Below are 20555 nucleotides of genomic sequence, written 5' to 3'. Positions count from 1 at the left end.
GATTTTAGAAGCTTTCTTAATCCATCTGTCAGAGAGGTCTCCTTGGGATAATCAACAGGTCACTGAATGTTTAGGAATCATGAAGAACAATTTTGAGTCACTGAGTTTCTGGTAATCACAAAGGATTTGCGAGACTCAAAATGTAGCTACAAGGTTCTAAATGTTTGAAAGACCAATAGCCTCTCAGTTATAAGTGGTTCCCTCCTGCTCTGCTCAGATATATCAGACCTTAGACACTTTTGGCCAATTTGAAAGACTGACTTCAAAGGATCATTCTATTTGGAACACTGTATAAAACCATTGTGGACTGCTCTGTTTTTGACTTTGACTATTATGAAGAACAGACGAAGTATTTAACAATCCATGGGGGAAAAGGCCTGATTTGTAGCGTTTGCCAATTTCCTTGGTGTAAATTTTCCCACCATAGTCAATTTTAATCCACCAGCTTGACATCACTGAATGATAAATTGGGAAGAGACGAGTAGAAGCACACCACTATATAACATTTCTACCATACAATAGATGTAAATAACCTTAAGAGCACAGATAATAGTAAAATGTAGTAAAATGATTATGAAGTGATGAAGTCTGAGTATTTATGACATTAAACCTTTGTTTTTAATCTAAGTTACATTTTATTTAAATATAATAAAATAATATATTATTACTATATTATTAATATATTAATAGCTGCCCCCCAAGAGGTGGTATAGACTAGCTTCAGCACACTACTTAAAGTGGCCCTAAGACTTACCAAGAACACATGCTCAAATATCTGCGTAGGGCTATCCATCTGACCAAGGATCACTATCATTTCATTATCTATAAATTCCTTGAATTCTCGCAAGTTGCACACCATTTGCATTTCCAACTCAGTTCGTATCTGAAACAAAGATGGCATATTGTACTAATCTCTGTAAAGTCCCACTATACTTTCAATCATTCAGCATTTCTAGCCCCCCCTCTAACCTTGGAACAATGAAGCCTCAAGGTCTCTTACCTCTTTGGATGTAATATTCTCCAAATCCTTTTGCATCATAATCTCCCTTAATTTGGTTTTTATTAGCCTTTCTGTTCGCTCACGTTCAGTTGGTCTGAGGAGAGAAATGGTGATTTTTCTTAGGCAGAAACTTGACTAAGTTAATGAATATGTCATTTGATTATGTTTCCAAATTGGCAGGCCTCCTATTACACTAAAATTTATATTCTGGAGGCGTGACAAAACGAAAATTCTATTTTAAAATGTCTCTTTTCAGAATGTATAGAATGCAAACATGTAGAAATTATTACTTGAAGAGGCATACATGTCTAAAGGCCCTAAAATATATTCATGTATATAGATCCGTGAAGGAATAAAGGCAAAAATAGGCTATACTGAGTGTAATACTTTAAGGAAGGATCATTTCCATACTTGCCCATCAAGTACCCCTGAGTACTACTTGCTGAGTGAGAATACTAAGCTGGGTAGACCAGTGGTGTGAGCTACCACGAAACTGGTTCTTCTGTAGCTTGAAATGCCACCCGATGCTAATCATTTATTCCTATGGTTCTAGAAAACAGTAAAGAAGGAAGAGTGATTTCTGTCTTCTTCGATGAGGCAAATTCTCTTCCAAAATGGGTTTCAAGGATTAACTACCTGGAGTTCTTCCATCCAAAATGCTTTCTTGTTCACAAAAGCTCTCACAGTAACTCTGTGAAATTCTTATCCCCATTTTACAGATAAAGGAAATAAACAGCTGAAAGGTTAAATGACATGCCAATGATTACATTCATTGGCAGGAGAACCAGAACTTTCAGCCCAGCCTAACACTCTACCTGCAGGATTAGGTTGCTTCCTTTAGTCTTCTGACTGTCTTAAAAATAAAATTACCCTTGGAACTTTAATATGAAGTCAAATTAGGAAGCCGACTATCCAGTTACTAGAAAAGTATTGGTCCAATGTAACTGGATGCTTCTCACTAAAAGCATTTTATTTCATATTATGCAGAACTTGAGTGAGGCTGACAGCACTTTCTGTCTCATCTTTCCCTCCTACCTACTCAAGAAAGGTATCTGCTCTGTACCTCCTTATTTGGAGATGGAAATTGACTAAGCCTTCAGGCATTCTGCCTGCCCTTGCTGCCTACAGCTTTATCACGGGCTGCAAAAATAGCTTCAGTAATCTCTAAAGATGGATGCTCTGACCCTACAACCTTGAGGCTCCCCACCACTTGGGCTCTTAGTTGCTCATGAACCCTGCAGAATACAGCTAATACCTGTGACATTTCCCTGTCAATCAGCCAAGGCCTCCCTGCCTTGACTAGGATTGAAATTCTTAACCACGTCTATGGTTATGGTAGAAAGTTATACATTTGGTAATGTATAGAAAGATAGCTAATGGTAGAAAGTGATCATTTTAGCCTTCTATTAAAAAGAAATAATGGTAAAAACAAATTTAGCACCTGTGTGCATGGGTTAGATTCTCTAGTTTAGCAATCTTTTTTTCCCAATCCTTCACACTTGTTTGAGGCAGAGTGTTTTTTTTTTTTGAGGAAGATTAGCCCTGAGCTAACATCTGCTGCCAATCCTCCTCTTTTTGCTGAGGAAGGCTGGCCCTGAGCTAACATCCGTGCCCATCTTCCTCTACTTTATACGTGGGACGCCTACCATAGCATGGCTTGCCACACGGTGCTATGTCCGCACCCAGGATCCGAACCAGTGAACCCTGGGCCGCCAAAGCAGAACGTGAGCACTTAACCCGAGCCACCTGGCTGTCCCGAGGCAGAGTGCTTTGAGAGCAGACACATCTGGATTTTAATCCCAGCCCTGCTACTTACTAGTGACCTTGGACAAATTCCTTTCCTTCTCTGAGTCTGTTTCCTTTTCTTTAAATTGAGGACAGTAATAATATCTGCCTCATGAAGTTCTTAAGAGAATAACATGAGATGCCACGTATGCAGTGCCTGGCACAGCATCTGACATACACCAGAGACACCATACATGTATGTTCCCTTCTCCCCCTTCCTTGGATTTCAAAATAGAAACTTTATTCACAGTAGAGCACTTAGGCCCATTTTGGCACACATTTTCACTGTATTCTCAGCATTCTTTTTTAGGCTTTTCTAGTCAGCTCAGTAAGGAGAAGGTAACAGAAAAAGCATTACAACACAAACACACTCTCTCCCTGGATTTCACTAGAGAAAAAGTTAGAAAATACATAAAAACACAAAGAAAATAAAAATCATGGAAAATCTATCAGAGATAATCATTCATACTCCGACCTACAGGTTTCAGTCTCTTTTTCTATGAACAGACATTTGTTCATTAAGTATACCTGAAAATTAGGGTTATATCGTATATACCAAGAACCAAAATTTGATGAGTCTCTATCATGTTCCAGGAACTACATTTTACATTATTATTCTTGCTTGGAGATATAGATAGATAGTGGACAATTTCATTTTTTTTCTTTTTTTGTGCTGTAATTTCCAAATTTTCTCTAATAAAATTGTTTTAAACATGAGAAGGGTTTTCTTTCTCTCATGTAAGTCTGGTTCAGTATGTCCTTTTTTTTGTTTTGTTTTGGTAAGGAAGATTGTTGCTGAGCCAATCTTCCTCTATTTTTTATGTGGGATGCCACCACAGCATAGCTTGATAAGTTGTGTGTAGGTCTGTGCCCAGGATCTGAACCGGCGAACTCTGGGCTGCCGAAGCAGAGTATGCAAACTTAACCACTATACCACCAGGCCAGCCCCAGAATGTCCATTTTGGGCCAGATAAGACATCCATTCCTCTCATACCCATCAACCAGCTGTAAAGCATGAAATCAGTAACATTTCCAAAGATTCTGAAAGCCAGACTAATCCTTATCTTTTTAATTACTGTGGGATCTTGAAAGGACTCAAGCTACTAGTACCAATTGGTCTCAGTATCAATAACACCCTATGCAAAAAGCTTCTACTGCCTTTTTGACTGTTCCGTTCACACAATTCTTGGAAATTTCACCTTTTCTAGTAAAAAGCATTTATCACACTATTATCTAAATTAAGCCTCTTTTTTTTTTAATTGAGGTAACATTGGTTTATAACGTTGTATAGATTTCCGGTGAACATCATTACGATTCAACTTCTGTATACACTACACTGTGTTCACTACCAAAAGTCTAGTTGTCATCTGTCATCGTAAACGAAGTCTTTTTTAAAAACAACTTGTGAACTGTTCTGGACTTGAGGACTCTGAAAGTCAAGGTTTGTAAGGTCAGATAGTAAGTAGCTATTCTTCTTTCCCAGCTGTAGAATACCTTGGAAGTGCAGAAAGATCAATTCAGGGCAAAATAAACATCCTGATTAATTTCCAAAGCAGGAACTAAGTGTGTGAAAAAAAAAAATTCCAAAATAGTCACATAAGTTTCAACACATAGACCTAAAAAGGAAATAAACATTAGCTCCACCTTAGGCCTTTATCCAACTCACAGCACACCAGGGAGATTTAATAAAGTCTTACTGACAAAGACTTAACAAGGCAAAGGTGGGCTGAGTAAGAAACTTAAATTGTAAAATATTTTTAAAAAAATTTAAGGGGCTGGCCCAGTGGCGCAGCGGTTAATTCCACACACTTTGCTTCGGCAGCCCAGGGTTCGCTGGTTTGGATCCCTGGTGCAGACCTATGCACGGCTTATAAAGCCATGCTGTAGCAGGCGTCCCACATATAAAGTAGAGGAAGATGGGCATGGTTTTATCTGAGGGCTAGTCTTCCTTAGCAAAAAGAGGAGGATTGGCGGCAGATGTTAGATCAGGGCTAATCTTCCTCAAAAAATAAATAAATAAAAATAAAAAATTTGATTGGAAATCAGTTTAAAATTAGCGTAACAACCTTCTTTTAAATTGACTGGAAACATCCTGTTTCCTTAAGTAGTAGAAACACATCCCTCTAAAAGTTTCTCTTTGTCATTAATTTGCTTACCAAATACTTCCTTCACAGATAATGCAAAGGCAGGCTTCGGCCTCCTTTAAGGTTGAATTTCAAATTAGTGGAATCTGAATTGAGATTTTATGGTATTCTAGTTCTTAACTATGGAAGAACTCCATTGTGCCCAAGAGTGAAACTCTTCAGGCCTTTGTAGACAACAGAAAGAATAGGGTTCTTTGTGTGGCAGATGTGTAGTGTAGAAAATGACTAATATCATTGAGTAGGATTAATTCCCCAAGAGGCGAGATTAGGGAAGAACATGCTGCTTATGATCCCCTAGGACACAAGAGAGAGGACTTCCACAATCCTCAGCAAATGGACTTACATGGCTGTGAAGAGAGCTGGAGAGTCAGGCCGGTGGGACTGCACATCCTGCATAGCATTCCATTCATTGACTGAGGATTGATCTGAGTTGATATGGCTCTCGTAATAACTCACCCAGGTGAGAAACAGGCTGCCCGGGTAGTAGTTATGCATTCTGGCCACTTCACAAGCCTTGTGTAAACTCTGTAGTGCAGACCTGAAAGATATGCTTGGAAATGAGCACTGTGGAACTGTGAGAGTACCAAAAGGCCAATAATCCATGTGTACCCCAAACTCTTCTAATTTTTAAATCCTCTTTTAAATTTGGCCTCTGGAGAATCTACTCCCTGGAATTCAACTATATTACGTATTCATAGCAATCAACTAGACAATTTCTTGCTGAAAGATATGACACATTATTACAATGCAGGGTAGAGGGGAGCAGGAGAACTGACAACCCACCAGTGAAAAACAGGTCCAGATACCTATGGATCTCAGGATTCCATATTTGGAACCATGCTGTGGCTATGCTGTATCACTAGAGAACTAAAGATCTCAACCATTTACTATATAAAGATTTGTTTCCTTTGGCACAGAATCATGTTACAGCATACACCCTCTATGACTCTTAGAGGCTCCACAAAGATCACACAGATAGCTGTCCCTAAGCCTTGAGGACATGTCCTTTAATGTCCAGGAAGCACTGATCTAATGACGTTTATCACTCTTGCTGCCTTAGTCTCCCAGTCTTTTAAAACCATTTATTCATACACTTGAGCTACTTTCTAAGAACAGCTCTGGTTATTCTGAGCCTAATTAAATCTCTGACTCTGAACTCAGGAACCCAAGAAGGGTAAACAAAACTGAAAAGTACCTTTTTGGTTATATACTTTGGAAAAGCTAAAGGCAGAAATGCTAGGAAGTTAGTTACACAAGAGCAGGGATCTTTCTATGTTTTGTTTACTGATGTATCTCAAGTGCCTAAAAGAATCCTAGTTCAAAGGAAGAGCACAGAGTGTATTTGTTGAATGAAATGCCCTATTAGCTATAAACTACTCTTTCTCTCCTAAGGGAAAAGGACAAGAGGAGAGAATTCTGTGGCCAATCTGTTTATATCTTTTTCTTAAAAATGCCTCATTATTTTTTTTCTCTTATAACAAAAGTGGTCATTGCTTACTTTAGAAAATTTAAGGATCTCAGGTAAAAGGAAGAAACATCCTATAATCTGACCATCCAGAAATAATCACTGCTAAGGTTTTAGTACAGATCTTTCCAGTCTTTTTGTCTATATGTAGATCTATAATAAAGATATGACCATATCGTGCATACCATTTTAACTTGCTCTTGTCATTAGCATCTTTCCCTGTCAATAAATATTCTTCAACTAGGTAATCTGTAATGGTTGAATAATATTTAGTAACATGGATGTACCACAATTTAAATGATTCCTATTTTTCAGACATTTAAACTGTTTTCCATTTTTTGCTGCTATTAGAACACTGACAAACATTCTTATAGTTAGATTTTTGCACACACCCATGATTATTACCTTAGGAGAAATTTTTAGTAGAATTACTAGGTCAAAGGGCATGCAAAATGATAAAGCATATTGGCAAATCATTCACAGAAAGGTTACTCTAGTTTATTCTCCCACCAATAGTACATGACAGTGTCTGTTCCTTGAGTCTTTGTCAACCCTGTGTAATGTAAAATAAAAAATAAAATTGTTAGGGGCTGGCCCGGTGATGTAGTGGTTAAGTTCGTGTGCTCCGCTTTGGTGGCCTGGGGTTCATGGGTTGGGATCCCAGGTGCGGACCTATACACTGCTCATCAAGCCATGCTGCGGCCGTGTCCCATATACAAAATAGAGGAAACTGGCACAGATGTTAGCTCGGGGCCAATCTTCCTTACCAAAAAAATAAATAAATAAATTTAAAAAATAAAAAAAAGAGATAAAATAAAATCATTATCAATTTGATAAGGGAGAACCATGCCAGTCTCTTTTTATTAGGGAAACAAATTTTTCCTTAAAAACTAAGTTATGGAATCTTTTAAAATGCTTTCTGTTACTCAAAGTAAGCCACGGTCTCAGAGAAGTCAGTCAAATTCTCAGAGAACTCTCAGTGAATTTCAGTTTCACTACACAGATTCAAAGGTAAGGACCAACTTAGGGCAATGTACAAGATACTCAACGCATGTTTTCTTCAACCGGGAAACACATGCTTCAAAAGCATATGCCACAAGTGTCTGGTGCAAGTGCCCTAAAATTCACTCCAGCCTTAGCCGCCTCAGATCCTTCAGCTGCACAAAGGAGTGGGAGGCTGCAGTAACCACCTTCCTGTGAAGGAAACACCTGGTCTAAATGCAGCTTTGATCCATACATCATGTATTCTTTTCCCTCTGACTTTCAGTTCACTACTACCCATGTGGTACATGAAAAAAAAGTTTATTCTGCAATAAGCTAACAGAGCTAGGACTACTCAGTCTACTTTAGAACATTAAAGCTTGATCTAAGTATTACTTGAATCTTCACTGTCTTAAGAATTAAGACTGTTTTCTACTCCTTCCCAAAATATAACTGAAAACACTGTCATTTATGGGACTTACGCTGTTCAGTTTTACTTGGTGCCTGAGAATAGACAGGTCAGTTACTTTTAACTGAGCCTTAGTCAAAGGAGGTCATAAGTTTTCCACGAGAAATTTATCTGTGAAATATGCCCTAAATCTAAAAATCTGGTCTAAAACACATGACTTGAAACTCTGTCTTACCTCAATTACTCTGCACGAAAGGACAAGACTGTTAATTGTTCAGCTGACTGTTTCAGGACCCCACCCACCTCAAGCCTATCAATCTTGTTATTCAGGGATAAACCATCTCCCTGGAGTCCTTCTCTGGCTCCTTTATTTCTGGTTAGGCTTGCATTCTGTCCTTTCTGCTCCTCCTGGGAACTTCCTTTGTGGAACAGGCAACTGAACAAGGAACTCAAATTCAAATCTCTGACTGAGGGATGGACTTGGAATCTTAAAGTCACATCATTCTCTGGTTATATTAGATCATTTTTCTAGATAATCTAGAACAAGAGAATGAGAATACAGTCTGTTTAAATGGAAGAGATACTCTCAGGCCAGTTATGTTACCTCATAACTCCAAAACCTCCAAAACCTCAGTTTTCTCATCCATAATAAGGAGCTAATAATACTATTTTGGGGAGTTGGTGTCACAATGAGATGTAACCCACGTAAAGCACTAGGCACTATGCCTGACACACATGGTAAGCAACCCAAAAGTGTCAGTATACCAGCTGACAGTTATTAACAACTACAATGTTTTTTCTGGGCTTTATTTGCATTATGCACATAGTCGCCAGCAATTTAAATGGGAACTACCTATTACTGTAACTCTAGCAATGCTAACCCCGATTACCTTAAGAAATTGAAAGTAACGCTTGGTGGCATTGTGATGTTCTAGACTTGGCTCTAGACTGCTACTGACTAACTTGGTCAAAGTCTTCCTATAAAACTCAATTCCAGCTGGCAATCTGATCCATCAGGTATCTTCCAGAGTCTGAGAACACCTCTGAATTTCACTTGTTCATCAATGCTCAAGGGTCTTCCATTGTAATAATTTGAAAATTGAACTTCTAGGTCATCTTTAACTATGATGGCCAAACAAACAGATCACACAAAATCCTATACACATAAACAGATCGTACAGCATTTTCAAAGAGAACTGTACCATTTCAAATACTACTTTTTATAAAATATTGCTCGCATAGCATTAAAAAAAATTTCATAGAGATATTAAAAGTCCTCTTACCACATTGCCTGCACAGATACAGGTTTGAATATGTGGACTCTGTTATCTGTTGATACACTGAACCCTCTAAAGAAAAAAGAGATTGAGACAAAAATCCACAAATGAGAGGTTATTTCAGTTATGAGTTTTCAAGGTCATTTCCCAGGCTAGCAACTGTTGGCTCTGTAGAGGGAACCATCAGGCACTTTATATAGAAGTTAACTAGAGTATAGGACTTGACTAAAAAGCTTCAACAAATTGTCTGATTTTATCTACCAAGCAAAATGAATAGATTCTCACATTGGAGTCAAGGAATTATGTAGTTTCCCAGCTGTAGCTAGGGACAAACTGTTCTGCTGTATATTTCTATTTGGAAGTCTTATGGGTTCTTAGTAAACCTGACCCTGGTTTTATAAACTGGAGGAAACATCTTAGTCTCTTGGGGACACATTCTAAAAACACCAGGAGGTGGGGGTGGAGGGTCACTGGAAGGAACTGGCACGGGAAAGGGGTTATACTGTAGGCTGACAGCTGGCAGAGGCAGCAAGAGGTTATTTGAAACAGAACATATCATCCTCTGGGAGAGCATTGCAACAGTCCCACATGCTCAGATTAAAGAGTGAGCCAACAAACTAGCTCTTCTTTGTTTGGATTCTTACCATAGTCAGCCTAGAAGAACAAAAGTGAGAGGCTCTGGCAAGTTGTATTTTCATTCCACTTTACAAAACAGGAGTTTAAAAGGACTCATTGAGCTGCTGACATGACAGTTCAGTTGGGCACACTGGGCCTTCATTCAGCTGAATGAATCGGCACTAAGATGGAACCCCACCCCTTGGCCTTCTCTAGGAGAGTAAAAAGGGAAAGCTCTTACCCATCACCATCCAAATGAATTAGGGTGTCACTCCAGAGAGGCAGGACTAAGCCCATGGTACAAGTGCTACTGCAAGACAAGAAACAGTTCGTCAGTTACTCCCTGTTACTCTAGGAAGTAGTTCTTTGTTAACTCTTTCAACACAAAGGATAAGGCCTAAGCTCTAAGTTTTGCCGTAAGTGTTAGAGAGGGGAAATTTCTGTCACATTATTATTATTATTTTTGAGGAAGATTAGCCCTGAGCTAACAGCTGCCGCCAATCCTCCTCTTTTTGCTGAGGAAGACTGGCCCTGAGCTCACATCTGTGCCCATCTTCCTCTACTTTATATGTGGGATGCCTGCCACAGCATGGCTTGCCAAGTGGTGCCATGTCTGCACCCGGGCTCCAAACCGGCGAACCCCGGGCAAGTGGAACGTGCGCACTTAACCGCTGTGCCTCTGGGCCGGCCCTGTCATAATATTATTAATCCAATGTATGTGCTCAGGAGCTGTTCTCATCAGGTGGTTAGTTAGGTCCTCATACATTTAACAAAGAAAAGTTATTGACTGAATTCCCTGGATTGCCAACGGCCACTGTCCAAGCTGCTGATTTGTGGCTGGCAGGTCTCAGCCCAAGGTCACAGCACCCAACTCAACTCCAAGAATTACTTCTAATTCCAAGAATAATTGCTGGTTGTGGAAGACCTCTGAATATGTGATTTGCTGAATTCTAATTCTGAGGTTTACAGAGATTTATTGAACACCACAACACACTCACTAGTCTAAAAGGGAAAGGAAATTACAATAGGTAAAAAAGTAATTGTTAATGGCTTGTGATCAAGTTAGAGAGACAAAATAGACACAACACAACTGAAATAAATCAAACAGTACTTAATAACTATGCACTGAACTAGCACTGCTGAGATACAGCATGAACAGGACTGTCAACAACCAATCAAAGGGTAGCCCCAGTATGGCATATTAAAATACTATTTAAATCACACACTGTCCCAGGGAGGAAATTAGCTCTAAGTTAATGCAACAGGTTGGGATAGGAAGCCATGGACTCGCAATTGTGTCTCTATCACACCACTTATCTGGACAACTGTAACCTACCCAGACCTTTGCCGCTTTCTCTCCTCAGGGCTGCCATAAACAATTTTTCCCCTACATCCAGTCTTCCAAAGGCTCCTACACCCTCTCCCTGCCAATATATTGGGAAAAGCAGCATGGCATAGCAGAAAGAACCCTGGAGGTGGGAGGTGAGCAGCGAAGTATACAGTTAAGAGCTGCGGCTCTGGAGTCACATGGGCTTTGGAACCTGGGTTCTGGCACTAACTGTACAATTTTGGGCAACTTATGTAATTGCTTTGTGCTCCGGTTTCCTCACCTGCAAAAGTGGGATAAAAATACATTCTTTGGGGCCAGCCCTGAGGCCTAGTGGTTGGGTTTGGTGTGTTCCACTTCAGTGGCCTGGATTTGCAGGTTCGGATCCTGGGTGTGTACCATGCTGTGGCGGCAACCCTGATACAAAATAGACGAAGAACGGCCTGGCGTTAGCTCAAGGCGAATCTTCCTCAAGCAAAAAGAGGAAGACTGGCAACAGATGTTAGCTCAGGGTGGATCTTCCTCAGCCAAAAAAACCAAAAACCAAAAACTCCAACTTTCTTTATTGGGCTGTTTTGAAGATTAAATTAGTTAACACATCCAAAAATGTGTACAACAGTGCCTAAAACATAATAACACTACTTACCCTTATAGGGTGATCATAAAAATTTAAAATATTTAAAGTGAAACTATATATATGAATGTATTGTCATGTAAAACAAATGTTGAATATGAATCTGCAGTGGGCACTCTAATATGACTGAAAGTGATTTTGGCGGGGAGGATATTACAAAAATGCATTAAAAACAACATGAGGAACACCAAGCTTTCACTGTTGGAGTCACTGCAGGGCTAACGAAGGCCATTCCCTCGTTGGGCTGTGTCTGATACTTCACACTGCATGTGCTGGCCTGTGCTACTCAATACTCCACTAGTGATTCCAGAGTTCAGGAGATTCAAGTCAAGAGTGGAACAGCTTATGGACATTGGGACCCTGGGCCTCAACTCCAGATGCACAGTTCATGCCAGGGCCTGGGAGGGAGCAAGATAGCTCCACCACTATTTCTGTTGAGTAGATGAGGTGAGTACAAGGAAAACTTGAAAATGGCTTCCCATTTTCAAATAATAATGGGGTTATTTTTCGAGCAGTTTTTTTTCTTTTTAGAGAGTGCTTGGCCAGGTTCACCAGCAACAAGTATAATTTGGTTATAAATATGAAAGGTTGATAACATAAGTGACAAATCTAGAAATTAAGTAACTACAGAAGAAGATACAAAAGGTCCAAGAAAGTATGATCTACCAGCTTGTGACCGGACACCAGCCAAACTTTGGACAACTGACAACGATATGTAGGACCCAAACATTGCTTTTTCAGCTTGTACTCAGCTTGTATTTCAGCTTGTATTCAGGTCAGAATCTTTTTTTATATTAAGAAGTAGCTTTTTCACACAACAGGAAAGAGGCCTGAATTAGACACAGCCAGTATTTTAATCAGGTTTACCTTGAGTCTCATGAGATTTTTGTCCATTAAAGTATAGGTACTTTTTTTTTTGGAGGAAGATTAGCCCTGAGCTAACATCCAACACCAATCCTCCTTTTTTTTTGCTGAGGAAGATTGGCCCTGAGCTAACATCCGTGCCCATCTTCCTCTCCTTTTTCATATGTGGGATGGCTGTCACAGCATGGCTTGACAAGCAGTGCATAGGTCTGCACCTGGGATGCGAACAGGCAAACCCTGGGCCACTGAAGTGGAGCATGTGAATTTAACAGCTCCGCCACTGGGCTGGCCCCTATAGGTACTTATTTTAATAGATACTCATCTCATTCAACAAATATTTACTGAGTGCCTATATTTGCCAGACATTTCAAGATGCTGGGAGTACAAAACTTATAAAACATCATCATAAAGCTCTATTATTTTATAACTTGAAATATTTCCAATGCAATTTGGAAACCAAGGTTATACTGTATATTAAGAATTTTATTACTTAAAATATAACACAATACTCAAAGAATTTGTAAATAGGCTAAATGAATTGGCTATAACATACCGTGAGAACTACTTGGGAAGAGTATGTCATGAACAATCTGGGTTTAACACGTTTTGAAACATTAACTTTTTATATTCTCAGATATAAAATGATACAAATTTCTTCAACAGCAATTGAGATAGAAATGATACTAGATTACTTGAACACCAGTATTCTACAGTGGGCAGCATTTCCTTACTGTCCAGGTTGCTCAGTCAAACAAAGGATGTATGGGATCTTAATATCAAGTTTACCAAAAAGAATGAAAACTAGTTTTATAGCTTTTCATATCATATTTTGTCTTCCATAAACTAAAATTTCCTTTTGTTGGTCAGACGATTCCAGCAGGACTATTACTGAACATAGATACAGTTCATCGAGGATTAATTACTGGGCACTCATGTTAACCTTTCTGGGAACGTTTAGGACAAAGTAAAGGAGATAAGATTAGACATCTGGTTTTTCACACTCTGGGTCAGGAGAATCTGAAGTTGTTGCCTTCTCTCTCATGAGAAGTTTCCATGCAGCCCCAGTTCCTGTTTTACGGGGTTTCCAAGGGAGGAGTAGGGAGAACCAAAGAAAGGATATAAGATCCAGAACAGTGCTGTCCAACTGAACTTTCTGCAATGCCGTAAATGCTCTACACATGTGCTGTTCAGTATGGTAGGCACCAGCCACATACAGCTAAAGTACTTGAAACGTGGCTAGTTGTGACTGAGGAAATGGAATTTTAATTTTATTTAATTTTAATTTATTTAAACAGTCATAATGTGGTTAGTGGCTACCGTACTGGTCAGTACAGAGCCAGATAAAATTCCAAATTGGAGATCATTTAAAATACTAATGTACGTAGGCAAGGTAGGAGCTCTTACAGGATAAATGTTTACTGAAAGGTCTGTTGCTAAGCTAACACCAGAGGTTAAAACCATGCAGGACAAAAAGCTTCCTAAATGTGGTTTACAAGCCTGTGTAGTTTCAGAGCATACAATTAAAGGCTGTAAATGGTATACAAGGTAACAACTCTGGCCTTGTGATCCTTGTAAACCCACAAATCATTTTCAGCTTGACTGCTATGTCCAATCTCAGGCAAACACTAGTTTGGGAAACTCTCTAGTGACAACGTGATTCTCTTCCTCTCAAAATCAGGACAAGCAGAATAACTCCCAGTCTCCTCTTCTCTTTGTGGCTAAATTCTTCCAGGCCTGAGGCACACCCCTAGCTACTCCACAGTTCCATTCTAGTCCTGAACCAGGAAGTCGACGCTTGAGACATCTGGCAGGATTTCCTGAGGCTTATTATCTAGAGTGCAAAGATCTGCTTAGCAGCCACATTCCACAGTCTTCTCAAGGTTTCTCCAGAAAAGGTGGCAAAATAAAAAACGAAAGCAACGAACCTTAGGGACACAAAAAAGCCAGGTCTAGTGTGATATATGGTATCTTTAATCACAGGATGTAAAGTGCCACTAAAGCCAAACATGCATGATTATCAAAGGTTCTGTTTTGAGTTGAAAGAATCATTTTCTCCCCATTTTTAAATCAGAAGAAGAAAAAAGGAAGTATAACATTTGGTAAAAGCAAGGCCATGAATAAATATAAGAGCTTGAAGTTAAAGTGGGCTCTTTTTGAACCCAGGAGCCATTGGTGCACTATCACAGGGTACGTGCCCTCGAATCACCAAAGTGAATCATTACCGCTTAAAATAAAGTGGACTGCAAAGAAAAGGCAGCTTTTTTCCCTGAAGATATGAGTTTAAACCATTTGCTTTATATCATTACCACCTAAAGATGAGAAGAAGGTAAGGAATAGTGGTAAATTAGAACACATAACCAAAGACATTCACTCATCATTTTCATCTCTCAAGACTGTGTGACTAAGATACTTTTGTTTTCTCTAGTTTTATGCATTGAATTTTAAGAGTAGAACTGCATAAGATGTTTTTGTGATAACTCAAAAGGCAACTGGAATAGGTTAGTTAAAAAGGAGTTTCCTCACCCTCCTTTTTGTGGTACATACCTGTCATTAGAGGAGAAATCCATTCCTAGGACGATGCTTTCTTCAGTGTCTTGTCTACCATTAGTTGAAACCACTACCATATAGCGTGTTCGATTCTGGTACGTACTTTCTAGTCTTACAGCCTGGAGGTTAACAGACAACAGAGAAACTAAGAAATGTGAAGGTCAATTTCAGATCATTCAACACTTTTTAAGTCAGTATCTTAAAGCATAGGCAGGGAGACGGCAGAGCCAGCAGTTAGGAGAACTAAATTCAAATCCCAGCTCATGTATTAACTATGAAACCTTCAGTAAGTCACTAAATTAATTGGAGGGAGAAATAATACCTATCCCATCAGGCTGTAGGAATCATAAGAAATAATGCATGTAAAGTACAACGCGTGGCATATAGTAAATGCTCAAGGAATGTTTCCTACTAGCATAATTTATAATAATATCAATTGCTAGGGCATGTTCTAAAGATTGAAGAGGGGAAATGTGAGGTGTGAGGTACGAACACGAGCAGCGGACTCACAGGTGCAAGTCCCCCAACAACTATAACATGAAGCAAACTAATTGTTACAGATTACACCCTACAAGATTTTCTTCTTTAGTTTCAATGATACTGAAACAAATTGCTTTTTCAGAAGCTTATATTATTTTTTGTCAAAAACTTTTTATTTATTGCTTATTTATGATATTTTAAAAGGGCCTTCAGAAAATCTGAACATGGACAGGGTCTTAAAGATTTACTGTTAGTGTGATAATGGCATTGTGGTTATGCCTTTTTCTTAAAGGAATGAAATGACATGGTGTCCAAGTTTTACTTAGAAATGTTCCAACAATGGGAAGCAACCAAGATGTCCTTCAGTAGGTAAATGGATAAACTGTGGCACAGCCAGACAGTGGAATATTATTCAGCATTAAAAAGAAAGAAGCTGGGGCTGGCTCCGTGGCCCAGCGGTTAAGTTCGTGAGCTCCGCTGTGGCGGCCCAGGGTTCGGATCCTGGGTGTGGACATGGCACCACTCGTCAGGCCACGTTGAGGCAGCGTCCCACATCCCACAACCAGAAGGACCTGCAACTAAGATATACAACTATGTACAGGGCGGGGGGAGGTTGGGAAGATAAAGCAGGAAAAAAAAAAAAAAGATTGGCAACAGTTGTTAGCCCAGGTGCTAATCCTTAAAAAAAAAAAAAAGAAGAAGATTGGCAACAGTTGTTAGCCTAGGTGCCAATCTTTAAAAAAAAAAAAAAAAAAAAGTGAACCCTAATGTAAACTATGGACTTTGAAGAATAATGATGTGTCGACGTAGGTCCATCAATTGTAAGAAAAGTACAACTCTGGTGGAGGATGGCGATAATGGGGGAGGTTATGCATGAGTAGGGATGGAGGGTATATGGGAAATGTCTGCATCTTCTGTTCAATTTTGCTGCGAATCTAAAACTGCTCTAAAAAAATTAAGTCTATTAAAAAAATTTGCGGAGAGGGCAGCTCTTATTTTAAGTGTTCTTATGATGATGATAATAATAAATAGAGAAAGTTGGAGGAAACTTCTGGAGGTGATGGATGTGTGTATGGCATAGATTGTGATGATTTCATGAGTATATACTTATCTCCAAACTCATCAAATTGTATATATTAAATATGTGTAACTTTTTGTAAGTCACTTATACCTCAATAAAGTCGTTTAAAGAAAATGTTCCAGGGGCTGCCCCGTGGCCGAGTGGCTAAGTTCGCACGCTCCGCTTTGGCAGCCCAGGGTTTCACCAGTTCGGATCCTGGGCGCAGACATAGCACTGCTCATCAGGCCATGCTGAGGTGGTGCCCCACATGCCACAGCCAGAAGGACCCACAACTAAAAGTATACAATTATGTCTCGGGGGGCTTTGGGGAGAAAAAGGAAAAAAAAAATGTTCCAACAAAGAAAGAAAAAAGGGGGGAAATCTGAAAGGGGGGAAAGATGAAAGAAATCTGGTGAAATGTTGATGGTTATTAAAACTGGGTAATGGGTTCATGAAGACATATTTTCTACTTTATATGTTTGGGAATTTTCTTTATAAGAAGCTCAAATAGATACTTCAGAAACTTGCAAAATAAAATAAAATGGCTTCCAGTCAACATTCAGTCAAATATTTACTATACATCTACTGTGTAAACAATCAGAGCTCAAGTGCTGAGGATTCAACGAAGACAGACATGGTCCCTGCCCTCAGAGAGTGTCAAGTCTAGTCTAGCCTTCTTTTTATCTGCTAATGAAAAGCCAGGAAAATGTGCACTGCAGGCAGGCAATTTCCTCTGTAAAAAATGACCCCTGTTCCTTATCTCAGAAGAGAAACAGTTCTGGCTCAAGGAATTTGTCAGAAATTTCTATTTGGAATTCTTTCAAGTGCTCCTCTTCTTGGAGTTTCCTTCCCCTTAACTCTGTCACTATTCCAAAGCAGCCAGGCAAAGGAAAAAGAGACAGAGTTACACAGCTCAAATGACCCATTTAGCAAGGCAGAGGTGAGAGTCCCATGGCTATCTTTTTGTCTCCATTCTGATACTCCTACGAAAAGCTGGGGAAGCATGAACAGAGGAAGTGGTCACATTAAAGCTTGTTTCTAATAAGAGCTGATACAACAAAAACATAATGCCCACCATTCTGATTCCAAGCACACAATGTAGAGAGCTGTATTGCTGACTCCACGTTCCCTAAGTAAAAGAGCATTTCATACCAAATCCTCCTGTAGGAAGCTTAAAGGAACTAATATTTAATGGATGAAGGGTTAGCCCTAGTGGGGCACGACCAAGTGAGCATTACATACCTAGAGCTATGGACAGTAGTAAATGCACATGAGCATGACTGGGAGGCAGCACTGACTCTGCTTCTAGAAACACTCCACAAAATATTTAACCAGAAACCTGGTGCAGGTAAACTAGAATTTCTTATAAACGAGATCTCAGATATTATTACACATCTAAACTTTGGCTTGCCTTGGCAAGCTCTGAGCTAACTGTTCAGTTTCCTGCATACGTTACAAGCTCTTTTATCCACTGTCAAGGCTCTGAGAATTTCTGGCAAGGCTCAAAAACAAATGGCACAGGAACAACTGAACTGTGCTTCTGATAATTTATCCACAGCTTCTACACCAGCCAGTGGCAACTGATTGGCTAAGTGAAGCTGATAAAAGGAAAAAAAATAACCTCTATAAATAATACCTATCATACAAGTTATCAGGCCAAGTTAGCAGGTGGGCAGCAAGAGTTTCTTTGTGATAGTCAGTGCAAACATGAGTTGTCTCTTTAAAAAGCAAGGCGTTTGTTTATTTATTTATGAAATCAAGAGCATTTCAAAGGTTTGGCCCTCCCTTGGTCAATCTAATCACAACAGAAGATCCCAAACCCAGTGGGAGAGGCCCCAGTCCTCTCACACCAACTTAGGCTTCAGTAACAGGCACTTCACACATTCAGTCACTTTAAGCTTCTTAGATGGAAGAATAGCATTTAGAGATCTTGGGATTTGATTGTGGACTTCTAGACAGTACTTACAGTAGTTACTAAATTCTTACTAAAGGGAAGTAGAGCTTTAATCAGGGGGTTAGCAGCCATGACATTAATTCAACACCTATATCTTAATTAAAAGGATGAGATGAAATTTTTTATAGGAAAAAATTCTGCAATGCCAGGGAATGGACCTGAGGTTTCAAAATTCCTTTTAAGCTTCAAGATTCTAGGTTAAGGAATTAAACAAAATTTTAAGAGCCAGAGCATAAGGAAAAACCTAATATCCATGCTGGTTTGAGGTTTACTGCATATTCCTCTGTCGAGGGGAAGGTTAAAAAAATCTAATAATCTAATTTAATTCTTCCAGCCAATCAGAGAAATCTAATTTAAAATGGCAGTTTGTACATAATACCTTAATATTAGAATTGGCAGCAATTCCAATGTTTCCTCAGTCTCCAGAACTTACATGGACTGGATGACTGGAATAAGACAACGATTCAGATGCATCTGACTGACTAACTCAAGTTCTCAGTGAAAAAGATACTATTGAAGTTTATTCTGATTGTCCAAACTAAACAATATTTTGGATCTTAAAACTTGGCAGCAATTGCAACTGAGAAAATGATTCCAAGAAAGTCCATTTACTGCCCACATTTGGAATCCTATGACAGGTTTCAGGTGAACTGGGTCCAGCAATCCTAAGGCTGAGGCAGGCCCGAGAAGCCAGCTCCTTCCTTTGCTGTATTTCTGAGAAAGAAAAACCCAACCTGTTTTCAAAGCTCATCTATCAAAGAATGATGTTAAAACTTCCCTCAGTAACTAATTTAAACGCTTAATCTGATCACAAGCAGTTCACAAACACCACCTGATAGAGTAACTTCTCTCCTCAGCATCATCCAACATCAGGAGGTACTCCTCCTTAAACTTACACCATACCTTTGCCTCTAATTTTTTTTTCACCAAGAGTCTTACATTACGCCCCTGCATGCAATGTTTATTCTCAGGAAAGCCACATTATAAAGCCCCAACGTCTAGACAGGTAGCTCACCTAATCCATCAGAAAGAAACGTTTCAAAAGTATGTAAATATTAAATTCTAGCCAAGAGAACAAAGCACAGTCAATATTTAAAATCAAAATAGACTTCAGATGTGACACTAATAAACTAAAGAACACTGTCTTCAAAAGAAACAGAGCTTCAGGGCCCAGTCCCATGGTCAAATGGTTAAAGTTTTGCACACTCTGCTTCGATGGCCCGGGTTTGAGGGTTCGGATCCCGGGTATGGACATACTCTACTCATCAGCCATGCTGTGGAGGCATCCCACATACACAGTGAGGAAGACTGGCACAGATGTTAGCTCAGGGCTAATCTTCCTCACCAAAACAAACAAACAAACAAAAAAGGGAGCTTGAGAGAGTCTCTGGATTTTATTTTTTTAAAATCTATCTATGAAAGTCTTAAGTTAAAAAAATCTATGAACTATATTCTGTGTAGCCATTAAAAACAGATTTATTTACTGACATGGAAAGACTATCCATGATAAAGTGTGAAAAAGGAGATTATAAAACAGCATTTATATTTTTCTCTCGTTTTTGAAAAAAAAAGTGCTATTTCTGACATACTGTTTTTTCCTTTCAATTCTGAGCTTAGATTAAGTGTAGAAACCTTCATAGATATAAAGGTCAGTAGTAAAATCTTTCCATCATTGCTCTGAACTGATTAGGCTTTCATATACACACATCCCCCCCAATCTCATTCATCCATCAGCAAGTCCTCAGTTACCAGTGTCACCTTTATAAACAGATGCATACACCCATCCCCACCAGCCCTCATTGCTTTAAATCACTTTATACTTTTGTTTTTCAGAACTACAGAGATCATACATCAGGTAGACTGGAAGGTCGTCTAATACTTAGATTTGGCTATTTTCTTTTTCATTTTTTTTAAATTAAATGCTCAATTTATTATACACGTATTTAATAAACTTTAAACAAGTGTTAGACATAGATGGATACATATTAATAATAAAATTTTCTTAAACAATTT

General features: G+C 39.1%; 1 protein-coding gene and 2 non-coding genes across 9 annotated transcripts in view; all 3 read right to left on the bottom strand.

Moving 5' to 3' along the window:
- The window catches only part of SSH2 (slingshot protein phosphatase 2), a 240276-nt gene that overhangs the window by 36281 nt on the left and 183440 nt on the right, over positions 1 to 20555 (bottom strand). For 4 of the 7 annotated variants that reach the window (XM_014826925.3, XM_044746250.2, XM_014826926.3 and 1 more), the window contains 6 exons: positions 15046 to 15167; positions 9918 to 9986; positions 9068 to 9133; positions 5273 to 5467; positions 1001 to 1094; positions 755 to 883 (listed from right to left, as the gene is read on the bottom strand). In XM_014826925.3, coding sequence (XP_014682411.2) covers positions 755 to 883; positions 1001 to 1094; positions 5273 to 5467; positions 9068 to 9133; positions 9918 to 9986; positions 15046 to 15167 — 675 coding nt within the window. Of the gene's footprint in view, positions 1 to 754; positions 884 to 1000; positions 1095 to 5272; positions 5468 to 6740; positions 6948 to 9067; positions 9134 to 9917; positions 9987 to 15045; positions 15168 to 20555 lie in introns of those variants that run through there. The other 3 variants (XM_044746252.2, XM_070482651.1, XM_044746254.2) reach the window with 2 other exon arrangements.
- Positions 20151 to 20220, bottom strand: LOC123276504 (small nucleolar RNA U2-30). Its single transcript, XR_006513009.1, has one exon. It is a non-coding gene; the product is annotated as a small nucleolar RNA U2-30 (small nucleolar RNA).
- Positions 20370 to 20449, bottom strand: LOC123276506 (small nucleolar RNA U2-19). Its single transcript, XR_006513011.1, has one exon. It is a non-coding gene; the product is annotated as a small nucleolar RNA U2-19 (small nucleolar RNA).

The sequence above is a fragment of the Equus asinus genome, chromosome 13, assembly GCF_041296235.1.
Source record: "Equus asinus isolate D_3611 breed Donkey chromosome 13, EquAss-T2T_v2, whole genome shotgun sequence".
Classification (NCBI taxonomy): Eukaryota; Metazoa; Chordata; class Mammalia; order Perissodactyla; family Equidae; genus Equus; species Equus asinus.
This window is presented reverse-complemented; position numbering and strand designations above follow the sequence as displayed.